At 39.7% G+C, this 24,217-nt stretch overlaps 2 protein-coding genes and 1 long non-coding RNA gene across 3 annotated transcripts in view; 1 reads left to right on the top strand and 2 right to left on the bottom strand.

Moving 5' to 3' along the window:
• LOC124276849 overlaps nucleotides 1-6,909 on the top strand; it is a 28,699-nt gene extending 21,790 nt beyond the window's left edge. Inside the window, 4 exon segments of the mRNA XM_046712500.1 lie at nucleotides 2,888-3,019; nucleotides 3,588-3,633; nucleotides 4,048-4,573; nucleotides 4,575-6,909. Of these exon segments, the coding sequence (XP_046568456.1) occupies nucleotides 2,888-3,019; nucleotides 3,588-3,633; nucleotides 4,048-4,573; nucleotides 4,575-6,303 (2,433 nt within the window). The 3' untranslated portion in view covers nucleotides 6,304-6,909.
• Nucleotides 6,910-11,954: 5,045 nt separating this feature from the next.
• Nucleotides 11,955-12,217, bottom strand: LOC124276832. Its single transcript, XR_006898672.1, has 2 exons — nucleotides 12,183-12,217; nucleotides 11,955-12,014 (listed from the first exon to the last, which is right to left on the bottom strand). It is a non-coding gene; the product is annotated as an uncharacterized LOC124276832 (long non-coding RNA).
• A 7,055-nt stretch (nucleotides 12,218-19,272) lies between these two features.
• LOC124276847 (SLIT-ROBO Rho GTPase-activating protein 1-like) overlaps nucleotides 19,273-24,217 on the bottom strand; it is a 163,161-nt gene continuing 158,216 nt past the window's right edge. Inside the window, 4 exon segments of the mRNA XM_046712499.1 lie at nucleotides 19,273-22,645; nucleotides 22,647-22,977; nucleotides 22,979-23,482; nucleotides 23,850-24,033. Of these exon segments, the coding sequence (XP_046568455.1) occupies nucleotides 22,505-22,645; nucleotides 22,647-22,977; nucleotides 22,979-23,482; nucleotides 23,850-24,033 (1,160 nt within the window). The 3' untranslated portion in view covers nucleotides 19,273-22,504.

The following is a 24,217-nucleotide window of genomic DNA, read 5'->3' as shown; positions in this document are numbered from 1 at the left end:
GGGATATTGATGACTTTGTCTTCTTGTTTCCTTATAAATATTGTATTGCCATGTCAAAGTTGGCACTGTTGCGGTGGACATTGGTGACTTTGTCTTCTTGTTGGGTTTTTCTGAGTCAGCTAGGAAGATTTAGTTTATGTGGACCAGTCATAAATGTCTGCTATTGTGTGAGAGAGAGAGAGAGAGAGAGAGAGAGAGAGAGAGAGAGAGAGAGAGAGAGAGAGAGAGAGAGAGAGAGAGAGAGAGAGAGAGAGAGAGAGAGAGAGAGAGAGAGAGAGAGAGAGAGAGAGAGAGAGAGAGAGAGAGAGAGAGAGAGAGAGAGAGAGAGAGAGAGAGAGAGAGAGAGAGAGAGAGAGAGCTTTTGGTAGTAAGGATTTGTGTCAAAGTGGTAGCTCAAATTTTAAACCTTTTACTGTTGCTAATATTCTTGACTATTTGGCTGTTGAAGAACCAGTACTGGGTATGGAATAGTTTTAGTTACAGAAGGAAGATCCAGAATTCAAATGTCTTGCTGAACATGGTTCCTGTTTGCCATTATTTCAGACCTCACTTTTTGTGTAAGAATGGAAGATTTTCATTGAATTTTTGTTCAAAATTCATATTGCATGAAACTTTTTTTGCAAGTTATTTGGGTGTTTACAAAACTTATGTGACCGAATTCTGTCCCATTTCTTTTGGCCTCATATGCAACATGATGTGGATCACCTGCCAAAGAGCAAACCTTATCAGAATATCTCAGCGCCTTTTGGGTTTGTCCTTTTGACCTTGTGACGTAGTGTTATTTTACCTCTAAAGATCTGAAAGGCACAATGTCAAACATTTTCGACGATATTTGGGCCTATATTATATATATTGGGGCATATGCACTTACTTTAGCTTCCTATTGATGCAATAAAGGACTTAGTATCCCTTACAACTTGCCTGAAATCGATAATTGAAACTTTGAGGCGAACAGCTTCCAAACAGAGAACACTTGCCATATATGGAATGTAAACAATTGCTCCGTACATCGAAAACTGTCGCATGCAGTGTTGTCGGTGTTTGCTTTTTAATTTAATATTCTGATTTAAATGTGTAAATTATGGGGGGAATAAATAATATGGTAGCTTCACTGATAGTTATTATTATTGAGAGAAATGCATTATTTATTTTTAGAGTGATTGAGTGAGTTTACTTTTACGCCGGACTCAGCAATATTCCAGCTATATGGCAGCGGTCTGTAAATAATCGAGTCTGGACCAGACAATCCAGTTATCAACAGCATGAGTATTGATCTGCGCACTTGGGAACTGTCAACCAAGTCAGTGAGCCTGACCACCCAATCCCATTAGTCGCCTCTTACGACAAGCATGGATTACTGAAGATCAATATTCTAACCCGTACCTATCACGGGTCATTTATTTTTAGAGAAGTGTGGTGTGATACAGTGCCTTTAAAGGAGTTTTGCATTAGTCTTGGGTCTGAAATAAATTTGTTGGGAGTATGTGTTATCATTTTAGGTGGGCTTTCTAATGCTTGTGAATTTGCAAGGGATAACTGAAAGAATCCCAGGACAAAATAAAGTTGAGCATTATTGTAAAATGTATCCGAGAAAAAATCAGTCTTGGCAGTAAAGTTTACGGGGCCAGACATGTCACTGGAAGAGACTGTCCTAAATGAGGATTGTTAATTTAGGTCTCCGTCTCCGTCGTTGTTCTGTTTGTTTTCTGCCTAGATTAATTCCTGTGTGTATTAATTTTGGCATCTTAGAAAAGAAATACAGTTCGCCCTCCCCCCATGTATAGTATAATAAAGTACCTTTTGCCCTGAACTATTATAACATTTAAGCACTCGGATGCAAGCGTCCTTATACTTTAACTATTATAGTTCAGGGCAAAATGTACTTTATTGAACTATACATGGGGGTAGAACAAACTGTATTTCTTAAATAGTGTGACAACAGGATTAACTTGAGTGATTCAGTATGGATTTGTTGACACTGTATTTCCGATGACTGATCACAAGCAAAAGATGAGCGGATGTTGATGGGTGGGCTTATCTACGGAACATACCATTTTTTCCCCAGCAATGCATTTTGCAGGGGTTATTATCTTTTCCGGAGCAGAACATAAAAAAATGTTCAATATCTCTTCGCCAAACTTTGCACATAGATAAGTCTGGTAGTGAACTGGTGCCTTTTGGTAGTTTTGGTTTTCTGAATAAAATATTTTTTGCATTTCCATAGCAACATGTTTGACTTTGACTGAAAGTCGTGGTAGTGCACCTTTCCAGAGTAGAACTTTAAAACCTTTCAATACTCTCCTTCTACTTTGTGGGTATTCAAGTACTTTATTTCCAGTATCAATATTACTGAGGTACATCAAACACTCGGTCAGCCTGTTGTTAATACAAACATGCTAGTATATGAATAGTTTACATATATATGATTTCACAAGATCAATGTAACAATTGACGTAGTCAGAACATGTTGACATATTCATAGTATTTTACCATTGCTGGGAATGTTGATGACGTTGTCTTCTTGTGATACTGGGGGCAGTGGGGTAGCCTAGTGGTTAAAGCGTTGGCTCGTCACGCCGAAGACCCGGGTTCGATTCCCCACATGGGCACAATGTGTTAAGCCCATTTCTGGTGTCCCCTGCCGTGATATTGCTGGAATATTGCTAAAAGCGGCGTAAAACTAAAACTCAGTCAGTCAGTCAGTCAGTCAGTCAGTCTTGTGATACTGATTTTAAAGGGTCAAGTCAGGACCTCGACTTATGTATGAGATCAGCTTATCTACTGTAATATGCGGTATCTACTTGATTGTAAATTAAGAGGACAGGCCACAGTGTACTGAATTCGGATAAAGACAATTTATATGACATATCTGACATCTCTGTTTTAGGCAGCATTCACTGAAGCTATGAAGAAGGTTGTGCGGAACTGCTACCACCATCTTGGTCAGGAGTCGCTGCTGTCCACCGGCAAACTCAATGATTGGAAGACTGTCGTAGCTCATGGACAGTCTCGGAGACAGGCAAGAGCATCACATACACATTCAGCACTTTACCTGAATAAGTCACTCTGTTAACATCTGGTAACCACTTGGTATTGGATGTCATTCTCAGGGTGAATTGTCAAGTAGTAATAATGATGCGACAATTGAGGACATTGTAGTCCATTTATCAGTATGAATTGAAGAGTTTTGGTTATCAATAATCAGTAAAAGATTGATCTTTAAGTAGGGACCTGTGAAGGTCCGGGTTAGAATATTGGCCTTCAGTAACCCATGCTTGTTGTAAAAGGTGACTAACTGGATCGGGTGGTCAGGCTCGCTGACTTACATGTCATCGGTTCCCAATTGTGCAGACCGATGCTCATGATGTTGATCACTGGATTGTCTGGTCCAGACTGATTATTAACAGACTGCCGCCATATAGCTGGAATGTTGCTGAGTGCGGCGTAAAACTAATCTCACTCACTCACTCTTTAAGTAGGACCATATATTTGATCTTATGTCCATGTTAAGAATAATTTGTTTGTTTAGTATGTATATATGATGTTAAAATCACTAGTGTAATAACATTTTGTAACTGTATTTTCAGAATTTCAGTGCCAACAATAGCTCAGATCTGCTATGTAGGACTCCAGGTAACTTTTTTTCTGTTATACATTTCACAAATATATCATTTGTGAATCTTCAAATAGGAAACATTTTGAGCATCACATACTCTGTGTGACTACTGACATTTAGGATGCAATTATTCTACAAATTGATGAATACAATTTGTATGTGGAATGTGAGGTAATGAATATGAATAATTCCATGTGAATTCTGTTATTTCTTGTGTATAATTTCTGATTTGCCTGTTGTATGTCAGTGTAGTGACATCACTATTAGTTGCCAGTTGATAATAGGTATTATGGAACACAAGTGGCCACAGCAGTTCTCCAGAACAAACTAACGCATACAGAAAAATGGCAAGAAAGAAAATAATTAATCGTTTGCATGTATTTAATTATATTTTGGCTTGAATGACATGTTTAATTTACTGCCTCTTTCAGACCTGATCAAGAGTGGCAAGAAACCGTTCGTGGAAATCTATGTGTGTTTCTTCTGTAACAAGGAATTTTCTAATAAAGAGGAAATGAGAAAACACCAACTGAACTGTACTGAGCGTCCACAGGAGTTACAATCTCTCAACACCCCACCTCCTGCAACCAAACGTAACAAGTCTAAAGTGAAGTGTCCAACGTCCAGCCCAACTACTGTCACTCCGCCAAGAAGCCCCACCCTAGAAAGCTATCTACAGAAGCTTCATCTCATTCCTGTTTCTAAAGCCAAGAAGTTGAGAGCATCAACTAGAAAAAGTACAGACCTTGACTGTGCTAAGATTGATTTCAGTGAGCCAGAGACACCTGTCTCCCCCACAACTCCTAAGACACCAAAACTGTTAATATCTCAGTTGAGTCGAGATGATTCGGGGCAGTGTAAGCGACGTCTGTCATATCGGATTCAGGAAGAGCACAGTGATTCCGACAGTGTGGTCAGTGGCAGTAGCGAGGACACAGAGGAGAAGCAGCCTCCCCGTCAGGACAAAGTCACTACTCAACATTGAGTTGTCCTCACTCCTTGGACAGAGGATTCAGAAACATCTGAAATCAGAATCTAGCATTTGTGTTGTGGCTAATGCAGAGGCTTTCTGCAAGACCCCTGTAAAGAATCATTTCCTTGAGAAACTAAGAAAGAAGGAAAATGTATACCCTGTTACATACAAACCAAGGAAGAAAATCAAGAAACGACCACATGTACATGTGTACTCCTTTACAAAACGTCAGAGGCGATTGCATTTTAGGAGGCTGGAAACAGGCTTAGATAAGAAGAGTCGTTTGCTGGCCAGATCTTTACCCAAATGCAAAGTTGTTATAGGCAGGTTGTCAAAGCAAGGTTTAAAGTACTGGCTTGGTCGTAAAGAGAGTCAACAAAAGAAAATTCAATGCATATTCCCTGAAGGACCAACATTCCTCTCTGAAGACATTGACAAAATGCTTGGTTTGAGGAAGAAGAACAAGTCACCAAAGCCAGAAAGGAGCCTGTCCCTGGCCAATGTTGTATCTGAGGACACTAATGCTGAAGTGTTGCAGCAAAAGGTAGCTGTGTATAGAAGTCTGTTGTCAGATCTTTCTTCCAGCAAGGAGAAAACACTTATCAGCATGTCACCGAGTAAACAGTCATCTCAAAAACATATGAAGGGTAGCAATCTGCAGGCATCTGAGAAGTACTCCAAAATGTCTGCCTCTTTGTTTACAGATGACTACATGGAAAACCCAAACCTGAAGGATAGATTCCCTCAACTAAATTCTCTACTTGCAGCACCTTCTCTACCTGGTGAACCTCTAACCCCCTCCTCATCAACCTCATCTAGTCCTGTCTCCTCTCGTCAACTCTTTAAAAAGACTTTCAGTCAGCCTCTCAGAATTGACATACCTACTCAGGGCTCAATTGGCAAGCAAAGGATGATAAGCCCATTCTTTCCGAACTCTAGTCATGGGGATGGTTTAAGAGATCACATCTCTCCTGATGATTCAGTGTCTATCATCACTGTATCATCAGATGAAGATTCATTTACAAATTCTTTGTGTTGCACAGGATGTAGACAAAGGCAGAAGTGTAAGTGCACGCCAGTAAAGGTTGATCTCAATACAGATGTAAAATCATCACACAGTAAGGAGATTTCATCCAGTCGAAATTGTTTTGGTCATTTTTTGAAAATGGATGCCAGGCCTAAAGCAGCACATCTCCCAGGTACACAGAAGAAGACTAAAGAGAAAAAGGAATGCAATTTTACTCACGAGGGAAAGAAAGTTAAAGAGACCTCAACAGAACATAAAAAGAAACAGCAAACTTTAGTTGGAGGGAAACTGAAAACTAAGAAGACAGGTGAAAAGAGATCAAAAGAGTCTTCAGTACATGCTGATGTTAAGGAAAGTAAAAAAAGTGTGTTGGTTTCAGAAAGCAAAAAGAAAGCTGATGCTAAAGTGACTATCAGAGGCCAGTATGGACTGCGCAAACAGGCAAGTTCCAGTAAAGGGATTGTGAAATTGTCTCTTAGGTCCAGCCCTGTCAATAAGATAAATCCTACAAAGAGACTTACAAAACCTGGGTTACGAAGTCATAACTCTGCCCCTGCAAACTATGCAGGGAAAGGTCTGAAGAGACGTGCATCAGACACCCCAACGAAAAGTGCTAATTTATCAAGTCCCAAGAAATCCAAATTGGATGTGCTATCACGACCAAGAAGGAACTCTGTTCTTGTCTGACTTCAGTCAAGCAGGAACTGGTGGTTGCTTCGTAGTTCACAGGAAAGACTATAAATTACATATGAGCAAAACAATTGTTTTCCCCGTTTGTATCCTTATCTTTTAAAATGAATATTAACGATGTGAGAAAGATCTTTTAGAAAGAAATCAGTTTTATTTGAAGTTGTATGTTCATTTCCCAATCAAAGCCTATTTTAGTGTTTGGGATATGTTTTAGGACATTTTACATTTTTATAAACAAAGTGTTCTAAAAATCTGTTTTCAACACACTATTTCTTTAACAATGGGAACAAGAGGATTTTCTAGAGCACTTGTCACCAGAATGTCAGGTGTACAGAAGCATCCCTTGCCTCATGTACACTGTACATGTAAACACAAAGGTGCTGTACAGGATGCCTTGTGGTTGCATTTCACATTACATTTGGTATTAATGTATGTATGGTTACAGAATCTCACCCAGGAAGCTTGTGATGGTTTCAAGTATTGCTAGTTACTCTTTATAATTGACAGTCTGTGTGAGTTATCTGTTACACGTTATTTCTGGAGTTTCACAAGTTGATCCTTTAATTAACATTTCATGTTTCACTTGTAAGATCTGATCCTGTTTGTAACGAGGAAATGAGAAAACACCAACTGAACTGTACTGAGCGTCCACAGTTTGCCTTTCAGAAAATGGAGAGAAAAAATAAGCCCATTTGATTACATGTTTGATGGTAATGGGATGTTGAGCTGCTGCAATACTGAATGGTAAGCCATGAATGTGTTAAATAGCAGTAGTCCTATTCAATTATTTCACTTTCTGAAATCTAACATATAAAATCCCCTATGTGAGGTAAAGGACAGACTTGAGGCCAGCCTAACATATGAGAATGTCACTGCATCTACTTGTCGTCACATCCTGTACATGCAGCTATCAAAATTAACATGAAAATTTCCAGTTGTTCACATAATTGAGGCAGCTATCATTTCCATGGAGAACTATCCATTTACTGTCATCACGAGTGGCTGCTGGAAGGATAATCAGGGATGGTCCAGTTGATAGTTCACTTTTGGCCACACAAATAGTACCTTTTCACAATCAGTGAAATTTGCTACATTTTTTTTTAGATAATCTCACAGAAAAGTACCTCAGTTACTGTCAACTGACTGACTATGAAACTATTGATGTATGATGTTTTCTGGATTGATTCCATTTGTTACTCATGTACAGATGAAGAAAATCAGTCTTCTTGTTACGCATCTTGCAGCATTCTTCTCATTTCAAAGCTAAATGCACATCTGAAGTTTAATAAAGTAGGCAAGAAGAGATTTCCATGAACCTTATAGAAGTAAAGGATGCATGTTGTCTGATCGAGATTGTAGAAATCGGGGGGTCCATCAGAGATTTTATTGAGCATATCTCAATTTAATTCAGAATGCAGGTTGTATCCTCAACGAAGGTTGTATTGTCCTATGGAATGTGCATACTTGTTTTTTTCCTTTAATGTTAATTGTATTGAAGGCCTCTTTTGTTTTTATTTGGTCTACCGAACTGGTAGTATGTTTATCATTATTTCATTTGAAACCATTCAAAATATAGAAATATGTCTGATGGTTTGGCTTTGAGGCTTTGGTTCTTCATTAATGTAAGGTGGAGTATGTGGGGCATATTGCCTCGCTTCATGCCTTTTATGTAATTAGACGTTGCATGCCAAACAAGATTTATGTCCTCAGTTGCTGAATTTTACATTTGCTTATCAACTATGTGTGATTTATTGTCAAACATTTCTAAATTCTACAAAAAAAATAGTTTAAGAAAGTGACACTTGATTGAACATAATTCTAAGGGTGCTTACAGAAAGTTAACATTTACCCAAAATACATATTTTAAGTCTATTTTTTACCCTAGAAACGTGTGATACTGAACATTGAGGATTATGTAGTCATGCAAGGTAGTAGACCTTTGTAGTCAGGAAGAAGGCTGACTGAAATCAGCAAGAGACTTATTATTATTTTTAGGGGTTGGTCATATTCACTTGATTCAAGGTTAAGATACAAACATTTTCATGTAGTAACTCTGTTTATCTGTTTTGAGTCATATGCAAACCTATCCAACTAAGGACAGCAGAATGGAAGGGAAGGTTGTATTAACGTTTAATATTATTGATATTTTAGAAGGGATACAGTTCAGTGAATCCCAGTCAGAGTTCAGACATTTTATTGCATTTTGGACTTTGTTCTTTTTATGTTTTGAGCTCATCAGTTAAGAAGTGTTGATAAATGTATTAAAGTTGACATTATATTGAGATAAGGACAACTTTAGGCTCAATTGGAGGAAATTCAGTGCTTGTATTTTCAATCCTTGCTGTACGTCAAAGGTTTACGGTGGTAACCATGGTAATGCTGAGGAATGGCAAAGTTGCAAATTTCAGAAATATTGCATAAGAATATGATAAACATTGTTACATTTATGTGTGTGGAATGGTGAAACAGTATGGTAATCCTGTTATGAGAATGTCCTGGTAGTTTGGCCAATGAGCATACCATAATTCTATGTTCTTAAGACAAATCTGTCAGTGCGATTCATGAGGTATTTGTGTACCTGCATGGAAGGAATTGTATTGTACGTGAAGTCAGAATCAGTTCAATTCTTGGAGCATGGTTGACAAGCCACTGAAGTTATTGGGAAATGAAACTGTGATAAGATGGAAGAACCTACTTACTTTTCTTATGTTCATGTGATATTATGAACATATTTGGCCATTATGGGGCAGTTTTAGTTGTTAATCCTGTGTTTTGCCAGTTGTCTGAAACAATTGTGATAATACTTCTCCACCTTACCACAATATAACTATGCTAATACTTAAAAAGTTTGATTTAAAAAATAATTGAATTGTTAAAAGAAACTTATGCCAAAGAATATTTTATTACTTCTTTTATCCTTAGTTGTTGAATGAATCTGGACAGTATTGTTAATGGTTGATGTATGTCATTGACATTGTTTATTGTGTTAATGATGCTTCCTGAGATACTGACTCAAGTCATTACTTGATTGATGAAGACGATGAGTGTAACATTATGACAAATGACCTGAGTGCAACCAACAGATGACCTTCTGTAGTTCCATCCTCACATGTGTTTCTTACTTCACACAGTGGCTCTCATTACCTCAATCAGCACCTTATGAAAATAGTTTTAGATTATCCCACCTAATGTTAATCTCCATAACATTGCTTTTGTCCTCATTTTGTCTTGTCATAAACCTTATTGGCAGATATTTTGTTTGAGCTTTCTAGAGAAATTACTGTATGTTGGCTTAATTTGGATGTTGTATGATATAGTCACATATCACAAAGCCATCTGTATTGTTTGTACAGCAATGTGACAATTGAGTCGGTGCAAAAATACATAGATCCTCTTGAGTTTAAATATTGCATGTCTGAAATAGTAAATGCATGGCACAGCCTTAATCCAACTATTGTTCAGTTACATATATGATGAAGTTTATTTCCTTGACACTATACATTTTGGATTCTCTTCCCCCTCAACCCACTTGACATTTAAAAAAAAAAGAACTTTATGCATGCACATTTTATCCTACACATTAGATTTCTTGTTTGTGTTTAGAAAGGCAACCTGTTCCCTTATTTTGGTACTTTGTTTTGTGTAGTTGAATATAACCTCAAAGAGGGTTGCTTTTAAAATAGTCAGACCTTTTATTTCAGAATTGTGATCTCTTAAGATATTACATTTGAACAAAATGAGATGATCTGCCTCAATCACGGATCTTTTCCATGTATAAAAGGACATGCATTGATATTTTACCATATTCTGTGATCATTTTACCCTGCCGAAAACATTTTTATCTTCCATACTAGACAAAGAGAACAACCATGTACATTGACCATTGACCAATTGTTATTGAAGCACGTTTATGTTTTATATGCAAATATCAGTATTCCATATTGATGCCAAGTATATTTGCACTATGTGCAAGCAAGATGGTAGTAAGCGTATGTGACTGTAGTAAGGTATGAAGGCATTGTTTATCATCAGGGTGCTGGAGCAAACACATTTTCATTTAAAAGTTCTCTCTTTGATCCCAGGTCATGATGTTTGCAACAGTTCTTACTCAATGAAGATATGTTTAATTTCATTCAATACTACCCATCAAAAGTTTAGACTCACTGAAAGCACTCACTATGTTATGGTTACACCAAAGATGAATTTCTCCACTAACTCCAAACCTTATGCAGATGAATTGCATGAGGATCATGCATCAAATTTGCTGAAAAGCATGTGCAAATATCGTGCATGTTAACAGCTGCGTATTGGTGTAACGTTATGTTAAGAATTCGCCAATTTTCACGGGGTTTCATCATTTATTGATATCATGACAATAAGCTTTTCAACTGTTCAAATTTGTTTTACAATACATCAGTTCATGTGTAAACCGTACCTTTAAACAGTATGTAATATTTTACAAAATCTAGTTTAGAACAGTTGACTGAAGTAAGTGTCTATATTTACACTAGTGAGTCTAAACTTTTGATGAGTATAGTTAGCTGCTAAAAGGGCCACAGTACCATTCATTTACTGTTGGAGAGAAGTAACTACAGTCTCATACAGCATCAGTTTAGGTTGATTTGAAGGCATTGTGTGCACAAGATGGGTCTGTAGACCACTTTATGTGGTTTGAATGCATGACATGTAGACTGTAGCAACAGGGTGATCAGGAACTTTTTGGCTGTTTAGTGTGACGCTGTACCTTTGAGTGTGTTAATTTGGCAAGTGTTGTACATACTATACATATATTACTGTTATTTTGATGCAATAATGTTTTTGTTGAGATCATCCATATGCCTTCCTTTTATCATGAGCTATTATCATCAATTCCTGTATTTTCATACCCATTGCAGTGCTAACATGCAGCATTGAATAAAGTGTAAATAAGTGACACTTTTCTTTTTTTTTCAATCTACATTTTGCTCTCACAAGAACCATGCCCAGCTCCTCTCTTGACAAGTGTCCCACACTGTTCTGATTAGGATATCTGCCTTTCAAACAAAGAAATCCATCTGTGGGTTCATAACACTTTATTTGATGTCTAAATTATAGCTACAGAAACAGCATCTTTGGAGACGATTGCCATCCCACCTGATAAACCACTGTTTGAGGGTCTGACACATTTATGACCTGTTGGCCTTGATAGTAATAGCCAAGCTGCTGTTGTCATTTGTATTGACAGTGCTGTAAAAAAATTAGACTTTTGACCTTACTCAGGGAATATTAACTCCGTTAAAACCCATATGCCACAAAAGTGCCTGCAATACAAGCTTTTACACACATAACAGAGTGGATGTATGTTTTGTCTAGACATTGCCAATACAGATTTCTCTTATTTTAGAATGACAGTTATTTTTTATTATCCCCTGCCGCGTATTTAGCGCAAAGTGGGGGATATAGTATTAGGCTCCGTCCGTCAGTACGTACGAATTGGAATATCTTAAGAACCGTTGACTGGAGTCTTTTCATATTTGGTACTCAGGTTCGTCACAGTAAAAGAAAGGTCCCAGTCAGGTTTGGTGACCTTGACCTTCATTTCAAGGTCACAATGGGACTTCAACATTTTACCCTTGTCAGCGAGATATCTCAAGAACCGTTCGCTGGATTTCATATTCGACATCAAGCTTCATCGAGGGAAGGCGCAGGGCCCAGTCGATTTTGGTGACCTTCCCCCTAATTTTCAAGGTCACAGCGACACTTTAAAGATTTCAGCATGTTAACCTGCATGTAAAGATTGTCAGCGAGATATCTCAAGAACCATTCACTGGACTTTCTTCATATATGACACCAAGCTTCATCTAGGGAAGGTGCAAGTTCCAGTCGATTTTGGTGACCTTCACATAATTTTCAAGGTCACGGTGACACTTTGAAGATTTCAGCATCTTAAACTGCATGTTAAGATTGTCAGCGAGATATCTCAAGAACAGTTCGCTGGATTTTCTTCATAGACTTTCAAGACTTCCCTTGAATGTTTTTCAATAAGCAATTTTCTTTATGACTATTTTGCATATTTCATACACTAAGACATTCATGTCAAGGTCAAAGTGAGTCTTGAAAATATTTGTGCGTTTCAACAACTACAGAGCAATATATCAAGAGAGGTTGACTGGTCATGTTTTTGTTGACATTTAACTTCATCTTAAATTACGACCTTCACTTTCATTCCTTTTTAAGTTTGATTTGATCATTTGTGGCGGGGGATTATGTCACCTTAGTGACAATGCTTGTTTATATCTGTTTCATATCAAGTATAGCTCCTTTGTTAGCCCTGGCTGGGGAATGTTTGTTATCTGCTTCACACAAGTCACCCTTATTAACAAGATCAACACTTTTGGAACCCACAGGATCAGTCTAATCTTTACATATACTAACAGAAAAAAAGTAACTGTGCATATCATAAAATTGCATAAAAGAAAACTTATTTAAAAAGTTGACATCCATAAAATTCTTGCCTTTATGTGTATCACTTCTAATTGCCCTTCAACGACTCTACTATTATAATGTTTCACTGTGTGTTCCCCATTACTATTGTAATGTTTTTTTCACCGTGTGTTTGCTGGGGGTGTCTGCTATATTGCAGTTTCTATACGACACACGCTGTATAGTTTGTAAAGCCAGGGAATCTCATAAGTGCCCTCATTCACACTGTTTGCATTGCACTTTTCCGTGTTTTCCCCTGTCTATGTATGAATGTGCTAGTTACGCTTACTTATTCATCTTCACACCTTTTTCTGTCTATGAAGCGCCAGGTCAAACGCTGACGTCGCCTGTGACAAGCATCCAGATACTTGCCACACCACTGATGTCCACTAGCTCTAGAGCGTCCGGCGCTCCGTCTCCATTCTCCAGGTTTCCATTTCCAGCGTTTTCCTGGCAGACGTCTTACTCCTGACCCCTCAGATGCATGCACCGCACGCTCAGCAGTCACTGGATGTCAGTCACCCATTACACACTTGACCTAGTTAACAGGGCAGTGTGGTACAAAAGTGCCTCCGCTGTTCATCACTGCAGCGCCTAGAGATACGGTGCATCAACTACCGTATATTACCGTCTATAAGCCGACCCCATGGATAAAGACGACCCCCAAACTTGACCCTTAAAATCAGTGTCAAAATCGTATGTTTCGTGCATAAGTTGATCCCCTGCAATTGGGTCCTAATCGCGACAAACAGACCACAGACAACTGGCAGTTACCAATAATTATAACTTTGGTCCACATTATTAAAAAAATTCACAATCATATATATTGCGTCTACTCACGGATCGAAACAAAGTGTAGTTGACAGAAAATGCATAATATATTTTGTTTCTCTAAATATCATATTTATTGTAGCAACAAACTGGCTTGCTTATTTTACCCCATTCAACAATCACGAACTGATTACCGCCTCGTTTTCCATTTACTGCTAGTTTACAGTAACATCGGTAAAAATGTGTGAATTTAAATGGCTTCTGTATTTTACCCCATTTCATGTGCGTACAACTTCTGCTTACCACGTTCATGAGGGTCCGTATAACCTTAGTGTTGATTATATATATTTTACATAAAAACTGTAATTAAAATTACCCAATGCTAGGTTATATTTCTTTGGGTTAAATAATAGTACTCTGTGTTATATTTTACTGACGACTGCGTCAGAATTCGTCCCGTTATTTTATTGTGCATGTTTGAACTTGTTCGCTGCTGATTGCTATTTCCGGCTCAAATACACACGGTTCATCTTTATCTTAATTAATTTATAGAGCAAAAACTGTAATTAAAATTACACAATGCTAGGATATATTGCTTTGGGTTAAATAATAGTATTCTGTATTATATTTTACTGATGACTGCGTCAGAATTCGTCCCGTTATATTATTGTGCATGTTTGAACGTGATCGCCGGGAAACGTGCACAGCTGATTGCTATTTCTGGCTCAGATACACACGGTAATCTTAATCCCTGCAAATAATACAATGCCCAGCAAAAACAACTTAGAACTTAAAAGGTAAATAATCTTGTTGAGTGATGTTTAATTGCAAATTTGACGTCTCTACTGACAAAGTCGTCTTCTGTTGTTTGTTCACGCGAAGTGATACGATGTTGTTTTCTTACCCCTGGCAAAAAGTTTGACGAAAGCGTAACCCATGGATAAGACGACCCCTTTCTACAGACTGCCTTTTTTGGTCCTCAAAATTCGGCTTATAGACGGTAATATACGGTACATCGACTACGAATTCAGAGTTCAGCAGTCGGTGTCAGCGACTCTGTCGCCAACACCTACCTGTTCCAGTATCGTTCCTGACTACAGCAAATATATGATGCATCTACCTGATCCAGCACCAATCCGGTGCCTCCACCAGATCTCAGGGCTATACACGGCTCCTTTACCAGATCCAATGCCTGTATGGTGCCTGTAGAACCATACTTATTCAAAGAGCCTGTACAGCGTTTCTACCAGATCCAGCGTCTATACGGCACCTCTTCCAGATCTCGGGCCTATACGAGAACCAGCTGCAGCCCCTATACAGCTCCTTTACCTTTACGGCGCCTGTACAACCATACTTATTCAAAGCGCCTTTACGGAGTTTCTACCAGATCCATTGCCTGTATGGCACCTATTAAACTATACTCACTCACTCCGTTTCTACCAGTGCAGGGGTGGTGGGGTAGCCTAGTGGTTAAAGCGTTGGCTCGTCACGCCGAAGGCCCGGGTTCGATTCCCCACATGGGCACAATGTGTTAAGCCCATTTCTGGTGTCCCCCGCCGTGATATTGCTGGAATATTGCTAAAAGCGGCTTAAAACTAAACTCAGTCAGTCTACCAGTGCAAGAGCCTGTACGGAGTCTCTACTAGATCCAACGCCTGCAACACCATACACACTCCAGCGCCTTTACAGCGTTTCTACTAGGTCCAGCACCTGTATGACGCCTCCACTATATTCAGTGCCTCTGGTGTTTAACTACTGCGTCAGCGCCTCCTACATCTTAAGGGTTTCTGCAGCTGTTGGTTGCGCCACTTTCTCAGATGGCCTCTACGTCAGCAGACGGACACATCCTTTGTCTTGACTTCATCAATAGGGCAGCCAAGGTGGATGATGGGTGACGTACCTTGATTTGGACCTCAACTTGTCTTCAGCTATTAATACTGTCTCTCAAGACCTGACAGAGGTGGATGGTCCTCACTGACCTTGGCGAACACTTACGGGTAGATCTCGCCAATGCATGTGTTATTTGAGGTCAAGGATTTCTCTCCTCTTTTCCGGTTGGAATTCAAAGTTTCAGTTGAATCTATGTCGCCAACCATATTTAATAACGAGATCAAGGACGTCTTTCGAACAGTGTGCAACTTTACTAAGAGGGAGATAGCATTGACGGCCTTCCAGCAAGGCCACCACCTCTCATCACATGAATACAGTACCTACTAGCCTCAACGCCACAGTTAGGCGGGCATGGAATCAGGCTTTGGTATGTGGTAGGAGACGTGGTGAAATGAACGTAGCTGCGTCCCCTTCAAGGGTGCTGGAAGCAGGGGCACAGGAGCTCCAGATCCACAAGACTGGACACTCCCTCCTCCAGTAGGCCCTTGTATTTTCCAACCACCTATACATTGGTGAATAGTGTGTTTCTGACGTCATTGGTTATTCCTTAGGGGTCCATACGTCACAACATATGGAAACATGGGTAGCGGCTCCTCATAGATATGCCTCTATGCCATGCCTGGTTCCAAGGTTTACCTTTGGCAGGGAGTACGTGCGCTTTTACTTCAACTGCCCCTTGGTTATTCACTCGTATCATAGCGCAACAACAGTGATAATTTGGGAATTTCACGTGGGCTCTCTGCTATGTTGCGTAATTTGCATATGGGCTGCAGCCAGTGTTCACATACGTTTTTATACAAGCTGGGCTGATTAGCTGGGTTGACTTGTCAACCGGGACATGTCAGACCTTGTACCATAACACACTCTGACATACATTGGAAGCCTCTTTCAAGCAGACGAGATCCTCATTCGGATTTCTTTCCACAGCTGGTACAGGTTTTGGACCTTTATCCCACGTGCGCTGTCCGGACCGATGTCCATCCAGGATTGACAAGCGGACGTTCGTCAACGTGACGGTGTCCCGCCTCACTTACATCAGTTTTTCCGTTTAGTGGACTCGCCCATAGAAGTCATAGGTGGAGTCACCTTGATTGAGTGAGTTCCCGAACTACCTACGTTTTCGCCAGCGCCTACATGCAGAATTGAGGCGCCCACTTACTAGATCTGATAATCTCAGGGCTTCGGTCAAGAGATCACTAAGCAGTTTGGAGCTCAAAGCAGTGTTCCTCACCATCCGTCACTGGGCGCAATAGCTCCCAGGCAACATGATTGTCGTTGTTTAACAAGAGTTTGACCAGGTTACTGTTTTCAGATGTTCCCAATGTTTCCTGTAATAGCCAACACCCACATCCGAGACCATATTCCTGGGTGCCGGTACATCCTATCCAACACTATACTAAGCAGCAAAAGAAACATCAGTTTGGAATTTTCCTTCGCAGAAACAGATAAATGTAAACTCATTTAATGTTTTGATTGTATATTTTTGACAACACCTCCAACTTTACCTGAGCAAAGACATTCCTTCCGAAACTCAGAATGGAACCCAGGAAATGGTCTCAAAAAACGCAACCTGTTCTCGGAGATAGTACGGTGTTCTCCATGTTTTCATGCAACTCATGCTGCACGTGCTGCTCAAAGCCCTATAAAATGCACCCCAAAACCTGGTTGAAACATTCACATTACAACGTCAGCAGGATGCCGCGACTCATGACAGCTCAGAGGAACCAGGCGCTAGGAAGACTTGAAGCTGGCCACACTGCGCAAGCCGTTGCCAATCACTTACAGGTCAATGTTCAGACCATTTACAGGCTGATTGACCCCGTACTGGCAGACTAAGGGTGACCACAAGACGACACGACCACCATGTTGTGCGACACCATGTACAGAATCCCTTCATGCAGGCATCCGAAACAGCACGCCAGACAGTGGGAACACACATAAGACCAATCAGTACTGATACAGTATGCCAATTGAACATCATTGGGATGAAATTCAGAGGAAACTGAATAATGTCATGGATGGGCAGTGGATGACTTAAGCCTTTCCTGGGGGAGCTAGAAGCAAAATATGTTTCCTCAGGTCTTGCTTGCCTCTGAGTATTTTATTGGGATTTCATCACTACAAACCAGTTGCCAGGGCAAAATGATCGTCAGTTCTCTATTTTGCCCTTATTATCTGTTGTCGGCGTTGAAGACATTCATATGTTCCTCTTGTGTTCACCTCGTGTACTGTTTGTACATTGAGCGAACCCAAGCTGTCAGAGGCATGTAAGCAAAACCACCAGTGTTTTGTGGATACGGACTACCAATATTCATGTGTATAATGCGGCTGGTTTGGTTTTGCCTCTACTATGGAACTTCATTGTAACTGTACAGTGCCATTGATAATGCAAGAGTGCTTCTAGAAGTCTGACAGTCTCTGCCATTCATTAAGTGTTCACGAATAGCGTCTTACCCTCTGACAAATCCGGCAGATTCGCCAACGGTCAGACAGAAGTCTACAACCCGCCAGCCCCAGTGTCTGACTGTATATTTCACAATGACTTTGACTGAAGTCGTTTTATGTGACATGAGACACTTGTTTGAAATTATTAACAAACATAAGATTTATAAACAGCAATGTCAATTATAAGAAATATTAAATCTGAAATGTGTGTATAATTTTATTCCATGGGTCCTGTGCATTTTCAATGGGTCAGACAGACATCTGAAACTTACAGGACCCAATGTCCTGTGACTTTGAAACACTATTCGTGAACACTGTTCATTATCCACACCACATGATGTGGCCAATGCTTCGGACCACTGGTGCTAGGCTAGCAACTCCCCAATCCCCAAAGGGTATCACTCCTACATTGTTGCTCGCCATGAAGCATGCTGATGTCTGCATGGGGAATGAGTTGTTTTGAGAGAAAACAACTGGGTTCGTCAGTTAAGGAGTAACACTTGCATGAATTCAAGTCACTGCTTTTTACAGATTTCCCTAAAGCTAATCTCGCTTTAAAAATCGTGTTGTCTTTTCCATTTAAGCCTACATGTCTTATATGAGAGATAGTAACTGTCTGTTGTTCTGGTGTCCCCGCCGTGATATTGCTAAAAGCAGCGTAAAACCATACTCACTGTCTGTTGACTATTCTTCCAGGTGCAATGAAGATACCTTCCACCATTTTTCTTCTTCCGGTGACGCACGCCAATGCTGTGTGGGACAGGAATTGTTCCGGGAGAACAACTGGGTATGTCAGTTAAGGAGTAACACTTGGGTTAACTCGAGTCACTGCATTTCCCTAAAGCTAATAAAGCTTTAAAAATCGTGTGGTATATTCCATTTAAGAGCACATGTGTATTACCCCTGCCTGATCGTCACACGCTATCCGCTCTAGGTGCAACAGCGGTTTTCTACCGCTGCGGCGCATTTGATGACATTGACTGAGCTGTCCTGCCTGTCCAATAAAGGTGCAGGAAGTAAGTAGTGCAGGATAAGGGCGCTTTCATGGCATAATTATTGACAAAATATCTGTTTGAATAATGATTTTGGCGGCCATTTTGAAAATGCCACAAGGTAGAATTTGCAGAACTTTGCATATTGCAATGATGTTCTGAAAAAAAAAATCAGCATTCTACTATTTTTTTTCCAGTGTCATGTCTAATGCTCCTGGTCTATCTGTGGAAGTGGTTGACCTTCAACTAAAGTACAGGATTTATGGCAATGATTACAGAGCTGAGACATCAAACATAGATGTGTAAATTGGGCACTAACTCTTTACATGAAAGTAATTCTGTACTTAATATCTTGACTGTTGCGTATTGAAATGAATTTATTGCAAAAACAACAAAAGTCACTAAACAAATTTTCCCATTATATTTCTGAGAATGTCATCATGTTTATCAGGTACACTTGAGACAAGCCAATTGGCGGAACACCGCAACGTACAGATGCCAGACACACAGACAACTCTACACTGTCCACGTTTCTCAATACACTCAGCGTACGTTTACACTCGGATCTAGTCTGACTACATGAACATGAGGCATCCCCACTTCTCAATTCTGTTTGGTAATATCAGACAAAAGGAAAAAGAGATGAAAATAATAATACAAGTCCTACACAGTAATAGGCTGATGAACTACCCATCTTTGACTTACATGCAGAAAACTGCTAAGATGATCACTTATATTATCTAAAATTATGTACATTCATAGAAATGTTATGTTGCTCTAAAACAATTGCACATTCCTCCTAAAAAAAGGTCACTTATAGCAATAATTATCATTTCTGCTCCCAACCTGTATCTACATACATTTACAGTTAAACTTATGTATTTAGTGACCTTTTTTTTTTCTCAACATGCAAAACACAAGATATTTCAAGCAGAGATAATTAAAGCATGAAAACCTGTTACTTTTGGGAGAGGAAATTTGATATTCACCTACTTCAAGAAAAACACATGGTATTAAAAGGGTGACAGGATAATACCGCTTGGCAGAAACAAAATGGAATGAATAAAACTGGAAGAAACGAGTGAAACAAATAACAGAAATAAAATAGTCAAATAAAAGGGAAAAATGTCATCTGTTATAAAACCTTCCCTAGGACTGAACTTGTGCATGAATTTTCGAATGCTGCCATTGTTCCACTTTGATATTGGCTCAGATGAAATGTTTCAGACCCAGCTAACCTGACGAGTATGACAAGTTGGTACAATGAGATTTCTGACATGTCAGATAACTTGCCCCTGATGTGGAAGACATGGCAAGAGGAGCGTTATGTTGGAAGTGTGGAAAGACAGAAATAACCCCCTAAGAAAACTGTCCTGTCAGTTTGGATATTTCAGTTCAGATTTTCCAAAACTGGAAATGATTCATATTGACTCATTGTTTTGTTTCCAAGTAAAATATCACTGGCTAGTATGTGTTTAATTTTTAGCTCACATGAAGCAATTGCTATAAGGTTGATTTAATGAAAATAGAAGAGACATTTCCTTTGAACTGACCCAACTATTTTCAAGACATACAGTAAATATACAAACATGTCACACTTCAGCATAGTTTATATTGCAGTTAGTGTGCATGAAACACCAATCACTTTGAAAGTATATTCCATGTGCTGCATCACTACATACTAACAATCACATTGTTTCAGGTCAACATTCTTGTAGTGTTCACACATCTGGAGATTAATTAACTCTAGTTAATAATGACAAAAACCAGCCTAAGGTCACACTTCTCATCACATTGCTAACACACAGCGATGGTCACACAACAGTTACAGGACTGAATGACATCTGCTGTCACTGGAGTCTCGCCACCAGAGAAAGTGGTAACTTAACCTTCATTTCAGAGTTACATTCTGGATTATTTCTGTTAAATACTTCTTATACAACAGAGTAACAACAGTTTCACATGTTCTAAAATCAAGTAAAACTGGCAGAATAATTAACTTAAGTACACTGTGCCAGATTTTCAAGGTACAATGTTGAATGTTTCTGTTACCATATTTTGCCTTTAAACCCCCCACATAATTGTGAGACCTATCACGACTTACAGCAACACAAAGCTGTGGTGACTGGAAGCGGACCCTCATATAAAAATAGTCATTTTCATCACATTCATAAGAACAAACACCTTAATAAACAATCTAACAAATCATAGTTACAAGACTAAAAACCATTCATAACTAACTGAAAACATTTAAGGGTTCATGTCGTTCACACATGACAAAATACTGGGAGAGATTATATTCTGAATAAGTATATCAGTCAAACAGAACCTCAGTCTTGCCTGTATCATGCAAGTCAGGACAATTTGTATAATTTTTATACCAAAAGGAAGCAATTAAAATTTATAATTCACTGTAACAATAACATTTTGGCATATAAGGACAGATTTTGATTTTCTGTTTTCAGTTCATTCTAAAACATTTCAAGTTGGCATAGTAACTAAACTCAATCAGTGTATTTTAACAGCATCATGATAGCACATATCACAGGATATTTTCAAATAAATAAATAAAATCATCTTTTTCCATACTGGTACGTTAAAAAGCAAGGCATGTTACTAACGTGTGATTGCTACGGAACATTTCATTGGAGAAACCAAACTGCATCTCGATATGCATAGCGTTCATTTATCAAAGCAAAATCAAATGTCAACAATTATAATTGCAAAATGTTCGAAATTGGAGTTGAAAATTGTTTTGGCAATTTAGAAAAATGAGGGTATATATATTCTCTGGTTTAAATGTTGTATCATGAAGAAAAGGTCATCTTCTGTCATTGTTATGTGTAACATGTAACACCATGTTGACCCTAGTACTGGCAGACACGAGGCCACTAATGCCTTGCAACTACAGGATATACATTGGCACCAGCTGCTTCATAACAAATGGCAAGACTCTAAAGCAGACAACACAAGATGCACACTGCATCCATCACAAGCCCCACAGTGATTCAGCCCTGCTGGCTAGTCAGTACAGTCGGTCAGCTGGCTAGTCAGTACAGTCAGTCAGTCGGCTGGCTAGTCACCATGGTCCTTCTGACTCAAGGGTCATCAAATCCGCTCCTGCAACAGTTCCGGGTCTGCAGTACAGTCCTTCATCTGCTTCTGATTCAGGAGTATGTAAACATTTTGTAAATGCAACAGCCTTGTCTGCTATTAGTAACTACAAGACTGCGGAGAGACAAGTGTGACTGGATACAGATCTGTTCAGTGTCTGCATGCAGCACAAGATCCACATTGTAACAAGTCCTGAATCTCAAAACCTGTGGTAATGTTGCAAGGCCTGTCTCCAGATCAAACGGTGATGAACAAGTTGTGATGTCAGAAACATGGAAGTAATATATCACACTCAAGTCATATCAAGGGCATTATTGTTGCCTGTAACACCAGATTTGTGCTACCACAGTGGGAATCAGATCATTGTAGAAACTCAGTCACTCCAGGCTGTTCATAGACTCCACAAACAGAGTCAACACACGGTACATTCCAGTTAGTTGAATACAGGTATCATGATGCACCAGGCGAGGTATGAAGATAAACATGCTTTAGGTAGGATTCTGTAAAAATAATATAGAGGGGCATCACTTCAGCACTTTAGTTGGGGAATCTTGAGCAGAATCAGGTTTGGGAAATTTCCTTGCAACCTCTGGCGATCTCCCTGGCTTCTTCATGACCGACGGTTTAGCCTTGACAGGTGGTTTGGGTTTCTCTGCCACCCGGAGGAGGACCTGGGCTCATACCCACCAATGTAGGAAGATCAGATTTAGCGTCTGTGACAGATTTTGAGCGTATGGCAGGCGAAGTGGACTGAACACGCCGAATTATCCCGCCAGAGTTAAATGTTGATAATGGTGGTGGTGGTGGAAGATCAGAGTTGTTTCCCCTCTCAGAGTCTTCAGATAGATTCAAACGATTTGTGGTTGATATGTTGCGTGGCATCGAACTAGCTTTCTTCAAAGTTCCTTGATTTGACTTAGCAAATGTTTCAGCAGCACTTATTGTGGGACTATCTGGCTCGCTACTCTCTTGGGAAGGTGGCGAGTCAGAGCCCTCGGGGCAGGTCCAATACAAGGTCAGGAGTGTGCTTGGGAGTTTGCTTGGCCTTGACTACAGGCAAACTCATCCTCTTGGCAGACCTTTGTTGCATCTCTAAGGACTTGAGCCCTGCCATAACCTCTTCTAGAGCATTGTCAATATCCACAGATATATCATCTGCTGTTGAATCTGGGGAAGACACCTGTCTCTTGAGCTCCTTTGGTGCATCTCCCCCACCAGAAGGAGAATCTACTTCCTCTACACTAGTTAAACTAGGAACTTTGGATGTAATTACACTTGTTTTAGGGGTGGAGGGCTGTGACACTGTGGAAGTGTCCACATCAATGATGTCAGTCTCTCGCACTATAATGTTAGGCTGTGACACCGATTTCTCGACAGGCTTGTCAATGATGACCGAGGTCTCCTCACTGGACTGTCGGATGGGGGGCTTGGTAGGTAAGGACTGGGTGGAACTAGTCTTGTCACCCTCCTCGCTGCTCAAACTCTTCGGCTCATCAATAGATCTACAAAATACAGGCAGATATATATAGGGTATACAAACTGAAGGTTGCATTTTTAATTTTTAAAAGTTTAACATGAAATGTATTAAGATTGTATCAGGGATGAGATCCCCAGTACATACCCGAGATATATTTATCTGGGATGAGGCCCTCTAGACATACCCGTTTCACAAGAAAGATATATTTATCGGAGATGAGGCCCTCTATACATACCCCAATTTGACAAGAGAGAATTTTTTATCGGGGATGAGGCCCTCTAGACATACCCGTTTGACAAGAGAGACATATTTTTGCGGGATGAGGCCCTCTATGCATAACCCTGTTTGACAAGAGAGATATATTTATCGGGGATGAGGCCCTCTATACATACCCCTGTTTGACAAGAGAGATATATTTATCCGGGATGAGGCCCTCCTGACCGTGACAACATCCCTCCCACCAGTCGTTGGACACCTGACTGTAGATGATAAGCGTGTCTCCCTTCTTGAAGGTCAGCTCCCGGCCAGTGCGACCCTCGAAGTCATACAATGCGGTTGCCTCCAGCAGATCAGGTTCTATGAAGAGAAAGTCTTGGTAAAACAATCTGTTAAATTTTGAAAATATGCTAATCTTTTAAAGATAAATCATAGACATACCTTACTTTCCGTTTCAGTGATAAGAAGCTTTAAAATCAATTTACTTAATATTGAGTTTGAACGACAATATTTTGTCAAATCACTCAACACATTTATATCCCAA

Source organism: Haliotis rubra, unplaced genomic scaffold (assembly GCF_003918875.1).
Source record: "Haliotis rubra isolate DU_JTF1 unplaced genomic scaffold, ASM391887v1 Scf214, whole genome shotgun sequence".
Lineage (NCBI taxonomy): Eukaryota > Metazoa > Mollusca > Gastropoda > Lepetellida > Haliotidae > Haliotis > Haliotis rubra.
The sequence above is the reverse complement of the archived record's forward strand: the minus strand, read 5'-3'. Positions and strand labels throughout refer to the sequence as shown.